The sequence below is a fragment of the Harpia harpyja genome, chromosome 19 (assembly GCF_026419915.1).
Source record: "Harpia harpyja isolate bHarHar1 chromosome 19, bHarHar1 primary haplotype, whole genome shotgun sequence".
Classification (NCBI taxonomy): Eukaryota; Metazoa; Chordata; class Aves; order Accipitriformes; family Accipitridae; genus Harpia; species Harpia harpyja.
The window spans coordinates 157,162-166,501 of NC_068958.1; the positions used below are offsets into that span (position 1 = coordinate 157,162).

The window sequence follows — 9,340 nt, forward strand, 5'->3', positions numbered from 1 at the left end:
CGCGGCGCTCGAAAACTCCAGTCCTGACTCCGGCCGGAAGCAGCTCGGGTGTGGCAGCGGGGAGCGATGACGTCTGGGGAGCGCGCCGGAAGCTGCCTGGCTACGGAGCGCAGCGGGCTCTGCGGAGCGCCTTTCCCCCGGGTGCCGGCCGGTTCCCCCGGCGCAGGGGCCGCGGCGCGGGGCTCGCCCCGCCCCGCCCCCCTCCCCTCCCCGCTCCGGAGCGTGGCTGAGGCGCCGCGTCCCCGCCCGAGGGCGACCGCCCGCCGCGGGTCGCCCGCAGGTTGCGGTGCGGGCCGCGGAAGCGCTGGGAGCCTTGTCCTGCCGTGGGAGCGATGGCCGCGGGAAAGCACCAGCCCGTGCCGGGCTCGGGGGGGCCGCGCGAGCGGCGGCGGCTGCTGCTGCTGCGTGCCGAAGGACGCTCCGCGCCCGGCCGCTACCTGAGGTGAGCGCCGCGGGACTCGGGCGAGCGGCGCGGCGGCTGTCGGCGGCAGCGGCGCTGGAAGTCTCCAGTCCTGGCCGCCTTGTTTGCGTGCGGAGGTATATGGGAGTGGGCGGGGGGAGCGGATCGGGCCGGCCGGCCGATGGCTGGAAAAGAGCCTCGCGCGGGCAGCTGCGGGCCGCCGTCTCGGGGCCTCGCGGCAGCCCTCGATTTCAGTGGTAGCTCCCGTATGGAAGACAACAGACGCCTTAGAGCTCGCCTACTTTTTTACTCTTAGGGAGCCCGTTAGAAATTGTTGTTCGTTTCAAAAAGAACACATACCTGTTAGAACAGCAAATATATTCGCTACCGTATGTGCTGAGGAAAGCCGGTAAGTGTTGTCAGCAGGAGAAGTTACTGTATGAACTTGTGGCTTGGTAGGAGCAGCTGTTTCTCTACATTTGACACCCAGTACCTTCTTGTGTTTTAATCAACAATTGCATGCCATATGCAGCCTTTCATAGTGAAGACTCTGCTTTTCCGTACTACTATGCCACATTAAGAGGCGCACTCTAAGATCCTATTCTGTGAAGGTAAAATGTCTGTATAGAAATAAACACGTTATTGACTCCCACTCAGATTCCTCAATTCTTTGGGTTTGGGAGCTTCCATGAATTAAATTCAGCCGGGTGTCTAATGAATTGAATTGGATCTTCCAGAGGAAATGAATAATTATGGGGTTTTAACTGTTTGCCCGACATTTATCTCGTTAATCACTTGTCCAGGCTTATTGTAGGAACTTGAGATGCCGCCGGATAGTATAAATGCATACAGATCACGTAGTTCAGGAGGTTACGGTATTTCAAACCTTCAGTTTCAGAGTTAATTCTTTTCATTGGAAATAAACTGAGAAAATAGGAAAAAACCCCAGGAATTAAAAAAAAAAAAAAAGTGTTTAGGTCAAAGCAGTGCAGACATGTCAAAACTGATACTAGACCAGCACAATCTAGTCTTTACACGAGCCAAATAGAAAGACAGCTAACATATCCTTGAACGCAATTTTTCAGACATCTCTCTGTAGCTTCTTTTGAAAAAAAATACAGTTACCTGCTTTGCGTTTAAAATAGTTCAGGACAAAGGTATGAATAAGTTCTGTCAGTAACTAGCTTATAATTCTGCTTATATGCTTTGTTTTCTTCCCTTTATCAGTATAATCCATGAGTAAACAGTAAGACAGTGTTTATTTGCTAAAATAGGTTTAAAACTTAAACTAACCCTTACCTTATTGGATTCAGAATTTGAAAGTGTTAACCTAGAACAAGAAGGATGTTAACATTCATATGAATGCTAACATTCTCTAGCTCCATACAATTCACTTCTAAGTCTGATGTGGGACAAATGATAGTTCAAAGTGCATGCAAATGCTTAGTCCTAACCTAATGAATATTTTAAAATGCATTTGGTCACTTTAGTCTATGTGTTAACATGCCATTTGGAATACTGATGTACCAGTAATAAAGATGTGATGCTTACCTTGTTTTCTGAACGGAACTAATACAGTATTTTGATGTATCACAGGTAAATTTTTCCATAACCTTATGGAGAAAAAGGACTTTGAAGCATGGCTTGATAACATTTCTATTACATTTCTTTCTCTGACGGACTTGCAGAAAAATGAAACTCTGGATCACCTGATTAGCTTGAGTGGAGCAGTCCAGCTCAGGCACCTCTCCAATAATCTAGAGATTCTCCTCAAGAGGGACTTCCTCAAACTTCTTCCATTGGAACTTAGTTTTTATCTGTTAAAATGGCTTGATCCTCAGACCTTACTCACATGTTGCCTCGTCTCTAAGCAGTGGAATAAGGTTATAAGTGCCTGTACAGAGGTATGGCAGACTGCATGTAAGAATTTGGGTTGGCAAATAGATGACTCTGTTCAGGATCCTCTACATTGGAAGAAGGTTTACCTAAAGGCTATTCTAAGGATGAAGCAACTGAAGGACCACGAAGCCTTTGAGACATCCTCTTTAATTGGACACAGTGCCAGAGTATATGCACTTTACTATAAAGATGGACTTCTGTGTACAGGTAGGAAGGACAGAAAACTTGTGAGTCTTACAATTCTTTGTGTGTGTGTGTGTGTCCCCACCCCACAATTAATGACAATTTGCTTTTCCTTTACCAGACATATTATTTTTGTAGTGCTAATGCAGTTTAAGATGATTCAAAATTACTTTTTTTTTCAATTTCTGAAACACCTGGCACACTAATAAACTCATTAGTCACTTTAATAGGAAAACAGGGAGACCAATTTCTTTCTTGGTTAAAAAAACAGTAACAGCAAGTATCATGCTTCAGCTTAGTAAGCCTATTTGAGAAGTACAGATATGTTAATTATCCTCTTAAGAGGATAACTTCCAGTTAAAGGGACCTTGTTTGGGCTATGTGATCACTGCAGTCTCCCAAGGTGTGGCAGGAAAAGTCTGTCTTCTTCCTTGAAACGAGGCAATTGCTCTGATACAGTTGGTAAGCACTTTCAGTTCTTAACATAAGTGCTTGTATGAAGACCTGTAAACTAGATTTAACCTTGCTATTAGTCTGACTTGCACACTGTAATGATAATTTCAGCTTCCTTCCTGAAGACTGCAGACTTCAAGATTTCAGTTTGAACTTAAAAATACATCCAGAACAAATATGAAACCTTAAGTATGAAAGAATAGTAACAAAGTTACAATAAACTGCTGTCGGAGCGTATTCCAAGGATTTCCCAATCATTTGAGGCGACAATGCTATAGAATAAGTTGGGAATACTGGCTAAGTACTCCCACATTTGTTGGTATGTTAAGATGGTTACTAGAAATCAACTGGACTCTAGCCAGTCTTTCACTTCCCTACTCAGCAGGGAATGTAAATACACAGGAAGCAGCATTGTCAAAACTTTCTGAAAAGTTGCACACTTTACTGCTGAAACCACCAGGAGAAACAACAGGTGTAAGAGTCCAAGGTTTTATTCAGCTCTCCATGGCCAGCAGTCTGGACTTACTGTTATGAGTTTAAAAAAAAAAAAAAGAAGAAACGTTGGGGAGAGAAAACTGAGAGTGATGTATCATGTAAAACATCCATGCGTCTGTTTCAATAGACACTGTCAATCAGAGGCAGTGCTGGAATCTATGGAAGGTGCTACAAGGGTATGAGGAAACTTGAAGGCCTAGTAGCTTAATTAACATGAAAACAAGAGGCTTTGCTGTAGTGCCGAGACTTAAAACTAGTGCTTGTTCTCCATTCAAGCAGCTTGAAAGTACTATTTAATGAGAAAAAGTTCAACATGGGGAAATGCAAAGCCCTGCACCTGAGGAGGAACAACTCCCTGGCACCAGTACATGGCTGGGGGCCACCGAGCTGGAACACAGCTTGGCAGAAAAGACGTGGGGGTCCTGGTGGACACCAAGTTGAACGTGAGCCACCAACATGCCCTTGCTGCAAAGGTGGCTAATGGTATCCTGGGCTGCTTTAGGAGTGTTGTCAGTAGGTTGAGGGAGGTGATCCTTCCCCTCCACTCAGCAGTGGCGAGGCCACACCTGGAGTACTGTGTCCAGTTCTGGGCTCCTCAGCACAAGAGAGATGTGGACACACTGGAGAGTCCAGTGAAGGGCCATGAAGATGATGAAGGGACTGGAGCATCTCTCATATGAAGAAAGGCTGAAAGACCTGGGACTTTTTATCCCAGAGAGGGCTCAGGGAGGATCTTATCAATTTATGTAAATACCTGAACTGAGGATGCAAAGAAGATGAAGCCAGGCTCTTCTCAGTGGTGCCCAGTGTCGGGACAAGAGGCAGTGGACACAAACTGAAACACAGGAGGTTCCATCTAAAACACTTTTTCACTGTGAGAGTGACTGAGCACAGGTTGCCCAGGGAGATTGTAGAATGTCCATCCTTGGACATATTCAAAAGCCATCTGGTCATGGTCCTGAGCAAACGGCTCTAGGTGGTTCTGCTTGAGTGGGGGGGTTGGAAGAGTTGACCTCCAGAGTCCCTTCCAACCATAACCACTCTGTGGTTCCATGAAAATACTATATTTAAGACAAACATGGAAGATGAGTATAGGAGTGGAAATATTATTTACTCTTTGTTTCCAATTACCCTGTTCTTTTATATTCTAGGATCAGATGACTTGTCTGCAAAACTGTGGGATGTAAGCACAGGTCAGTGCATATATGGTATCCAGACACACACGTGTGCTGCAGTGAAGTTTGATGAACAAAAGCTTGTAACAGGATCTTTTGATAACACAGTAGCCTGTTGGGAATGGAGCTCTGGGGCAAAGACACAGCATTTTAGAGGACATACTGGTGCAGGTATGTTGAACTTTTCGATTTGTCATTTTACCAGTCAAGTAACATACATCATGATCAAACAAATTATAATTTAAGTTAGCTCTTTGCACAATAGCTTTTTCTTTTTTTAGGCCCTCTCCCACGTCACCTTTTGGGGTGGGGCGGGAACCAGCCAGAACAGATCTAGATGTGTCTGCCCTTGAATAATGCCAAAGCTTAGCCATGTAGTGTTTTGCAGTTGCATGAAAATAATACTAAATGCCATGGTTATTCAGTACTTTCAAGTCTACCAAAAAGATGCAAACCCTAGGTAGCAGGGAGCACATGGCAATAGCAGTTCTTTATATCCCCAGACTGGAGGTGGGCTTCCTGCAAAGAGCACAATAGGACCTGGGAATCTGTGTTTCCATTTTCCTCATAATTAACTTCTCTGTCCTCTACTGCAAAATACCCTCAACTGAGCTGTAGGTCTGTTCCCCTGTGAGTAATGAGATATATCAAATGTACTAATCCTGCTGGAATTGACTTACTACAACTCTTAAAATAGGAACTAGCTTAAGTTACGCTTTGCCATAATCCAACCATAAAGGAACCACTGATGTACATGCTCTTAATTTAGACAAAAATCAGTAATTTTGCAGTGTAAGCTTAGGAATCCAGAGCAACAATTCACATATACAGTTCAAGAACAACAGTTAAAGCTGTAGTAGCATACGAATTTAGAGGCTACTAAATTCATATAGAGGCTACTAGTTAGTGTCTCACTTACAGAAAAATGCGTGCATAGAGACTGGTATTCCTTATTTAATACCCTCTTTGCTTGTAGTTTTTAGTGTGGATTACAATGATGAACTTGATGTTCTGGTCAGTGGCTCTGCAGACTTCACTGTGAAAGTATGGGCCTTATCAACAGGAACGTGCCTGAATACCCTTACTGGACACACAGAATGGGTCACTAAGGTGGGAATATTGATTTTTAATTAATCTTGCAAAACACTTACTTGCAATAAGTTTGTAACGTGTTCTAAATTTCTGTTTCCTAATCCTAACCCTGTACCTAGGTGTAGAATCTGAAGAACATCAGGAAATACTGCAAAATAACATTTCAGCAGAAAAAATACTTAAAGCAGCTATAGTTAAACCTTTCAGACCATTGAAGATATTTCTATTCCAAAGCAGCTGGAATAATATTAGGAATCAGTGTTTGATTCAAAGACTGAATAAAAACAATGGTTCTGAAAGCAAGCTACTTTAAAAATTATGTAGAGAAACTGATGGTCTTGATAACCAAAATCTGAGTATGAAAAGAGTTCTGAAGTCAAGAAACAGTATTTTTCTTCCAAGTATTTCAGAACTTGGAAGGTGGGGGGGTAATTCTAGAGGTGAAGTACGTATGTTCGCTTATTAATGCAGTAAGTTGTCACTAGTAGGAACAAGAGAAGTGTATACTGTAGTTTCCCTTCAGTTACTAAAAGTATTTGTATTGCCTTTATACAAGAGTACAGTATACACGTTGTCAATGAAGTGAAAAATGCAAATGAAAGTTTGGTTATTTAGCAGCATCAACATAAATCATTACATCCTTCAATTACAGGTAGTTTTGCAGAAGTGCAAAGTCAAGTCTCTTATGCATAGTCCTGGGGATTATATTCTTCTAAGTGCAGATAAGTATGAAATCAAGGTATGTACCATATATCATACATATATCATTTTGATACCCAGGGAAATAAAATGCTTGAGTGCTTCACTGAAGTTTACGAATAATAGACGACTTTATTTTCTCCCATATTGCCTGCTTGTAAAGTTGCGTACAAGACATGCAACTCTTTGGAAGCTAACTTTTCAATGCTTTCCTTCATGTTTAGATTTAAACGATAGCTCTACATGAATGGTAATGCAAAAAGTGCGTGCTTTCAGCGCATGCCTAATGTGCTAACTTGACAGGGAAGCACTTAACTGCAAGTACTGTTACTCTTGGGGACTTTTGGGCTGGAGAGTGCTGTAAATAGTTTGTGGCTGTGGAAGTGCTTCATAACTGAAACGTTGTTACATTTCTGTCCAACTGGATAGTTGATTTTTTTGCCATTCTGTAAAGCACCCATTTTCACTGGGATTTTTTAGGCTAGAAACAACACATACTGCAAAAATACTGTAAGACAAGTCACTTACAGAATTGATGTTCCTACCTAAAGGAGATAAATATTTCTGAAAAAAACATGCACACATTTACCCGATGCTTAAAGAGAGACTGTGAGGCTATTTGTGTAACGGTTTATAATGTGAATGTTTTATGGTCTTAAACTGTGTTTTAATTGTAGATTTGGCCTATTGGAAGGGAAATAAACTGCAAGTGCTTAAAAACACTGTCCGTTTCTGAAGATCGCAGCATCTCCCTACAGCCCAGACTGCACTTTGATGGTAAATACATAGTGTGCAGTTCAGCCCTAGGATTATACCAGTGGGACTTTGCCAGCTATGATATTCTCAGGTAAGTGTTTCAGTTTAAGACTTAGTCTTCTTTAAATAAATAAGTAGAAGAACATACTGGTTTTAATAAACTTACTTTAGATGTAGGCCAAAAGAATCTTGATAAAAATTCTGTAAACATCTTACTTTACACATATTGCCCAGGTTTAATTCTAATTTATGATCTGTTAATATGAATCATTTGATTGCTGTTTTGGTTTCTGGCCACAGGCTAGTCCTCTTTCATATTTTCATTCCATAAGCTCAACAGTTCCAATATAGACTTAAATCAGACTGCAGTGCTGTAGTTGTGAATGTGAAACTGTAGTGACTAAACTGTAGTGACTCCACTTGCTGTGGAGACTGCTCTACAGAGAACCAGGCAGGCATTTCTGGGGGTCCTTTCAAGGGAAAAGAAATTTAAAAGACTCTTTTTCCTTATAGCACTACTGATCTGTCATTCTTAATAATGCTGTGGAGTGATAGTGAAGTCTATCAGACTACAGTAAGGGATCAAACAGGATGGCATTCTGTTTCTGTAAAAAGAACGAGGCTGTATCTGTCAGAAATGGTGGCATCTAAGATTGTAACTTATTAAAGAAAAAATTGCATTTTAGAACTGTTAGCAGACTCTAAATTGAAATGGCCTGAATATTTGTACAGTATCTATCTACCATAGGAAGATCTACTCCAAGGGAAGTGCTTCTTATCAGAAAGAATAACTGAGTAATTTCATCTCTTAGTTTACCCTGCCATCTTTCAAAAGAGAAAGATGTTCTCTTACTGCTGAGAACAGATTTTCATCTCCATACATTTTTGTGCCTCAGTTCTGTGCTTCATGTAATGCTATGATCAAATGCTCAGTCAGTTGTGGAAAACTTACTCTCTTCAATTTCTGTTTCAAGTTTTATTTATTAAGGCAAAAATATCCTAAAGGTGTAGGGGAACTAACACATACTTTTATTTCTCCCCAAGATGAAAATGCGTAACTTCTGCTAAGTATCAGTACAACAGCATTCTGTTGAGGACCAATCTTGAATGATTTATCTTGCCTTCTTATCACAAGAAGGCATTTCTGTGTTTTATTTCCAGCTTTTAAAAGAGTGGTCAAAATAATAATAACAGGTTTTACCTCTTAATTTAAAGATATTGAGGCATGAAATCCCTATGGAAATTTACTGTAAAACACAAGTACATTTGCTCTTTTGTGTGTATCTGGAAACAAGACGTTTTTTTTTCCCCTCGTGCTGTGCAGAATCCCTTTCAAACCCTAACCTTTACTTAGGTCAGAAGGGTCTGTCCTGAATGCACAAAGCCAGAACTGAGACCACAGGCCTGACTGCAGCTAAGTGTTCAGTTGCTTAATTTGAAGAATTTGCATCCAGTTCTTTCTAAATCCTTTCAGAATGATGAGTTTAGACACTTACTTTCTATAGACACATAAGGATATGTTTTAGTAATGCAGGTTCATGACTACATCGTGACAGAGTTTGTAACAATGCTGTCTTGTCTTCTAGGGTTATCAAACCTCCTGACTTCTCAAATGTGTCCCTGCTGGGCTTTGGAGAGATATTTGCTCTACTGTTTGATAACAGATACCTGTATATAATGGACTTGAGGACAGAAAAACTGATAAGCCGCTGGCCTCTTCCAGAGTATAGGAAGTCAAAGAGAGGCTCAAGCTTTTTGGCTGGTGAAATGTCTTGGTTAAATGGACTAAATGGCCAAAATGATATGGGCTTGGTTTTTGCCACCAGTATGCCGGACCATAGTATCCATTTGGTGTTATGGAAAGAACATGGCTGAAAAGCTCACATATGCAGGATCTTCAGGAATATATGGACTATCAGCAATGTGTCCATAAAATGAGACTTTGCATGAACCAAAGTTGCACACCTAATGGTATCATCATGCAATGCACAATCATTTACTTTTATTTGGGCATTTGGGAATGGGTGGTTTTGGACATAATGCAATACAGCATGCTAACAGTATTCACCACAAAATTTTGTCTGTACTCATGTTTAAGCATACCTATTTGGGCTCTGAAGCATAGCTTTTAACATGTAAACCATTCAAATCCACCATCAAGTCTGAAATGAAGTAGTGCTTGACCTGA

The 9,340-nt window shown here is 41.5% G+C and overlaps 1 protein-coding gene across 8 annotated transcripts; it reads left to right on the forward strand.

Annotated features, from left to right (window-relative positions):
• Window positions 1-84: 84 nt before the first annotated feature.
• On the forward strand, window positions 85-9,340 carry FBXW2 (F-box and WD repeat domain containing 2). 8 transcript variants are annotated; one of them, XM_052815989.1, is made up of 8 exons: window positions 85-537; window positions 717-809; window positions 1,997-2,506; window positions 4,582-4,776; window positions 5,582-5,715; window positions 6,350-6,436; window positions 7,074-7,243; window positions 8,739-9,340. In XM_052815989.1, the coding sequence occupies exons 3-8, from the start codon at window positions 2,017-2,019 to the stop codon at window positions 9,025-9,027; spliced, it is 1,365 nt and encodes a 454-aa protein (XP_052671949.1). In that variant the 5' UTR covers window positions 85-537; window positions 717-809; window positions 1,997-2,016; the 3' UTR covers window positions 9,028-9,340. The 8 variants fall into 8 exon arrangements, with proteins under 8 accessions (XP_052671949.1, XP_052671953.1, XP_052671950.1 ...); XM_052815993.1 differs by having other exon boundaries at window positions 85-442; XM_052815990.1 differs by lacking the exon at window positions 717-809.

What these genes read in the sequence shown, in the direction of transcription:
- FBXW2 (XM_052815989.1), top strand. Translation starts at nt 2,017, where the DNA reads ATGGAGAAAAAGGACTTTGAAGCATGGCTTGATAACATTTCTATTACA. An exon ending in AGATGGACTTCTGTGTACAG is followed by an intron (nt 2,507 to 4,581) that starts GTAGGAAGGACA and finishes TTTATATTCTAG; the next exon opens with GATCAGATGACTTGTCTGCA. An exon ending in GCCAGCTATGATATTCTCAG is followed by an intron (nt 7,244 to 8,738) that starts GTAAGTGTTTCA and finishes CTTGTCTTCTAG; the next exon opens with GGTTATCAAACCTCCTGACT.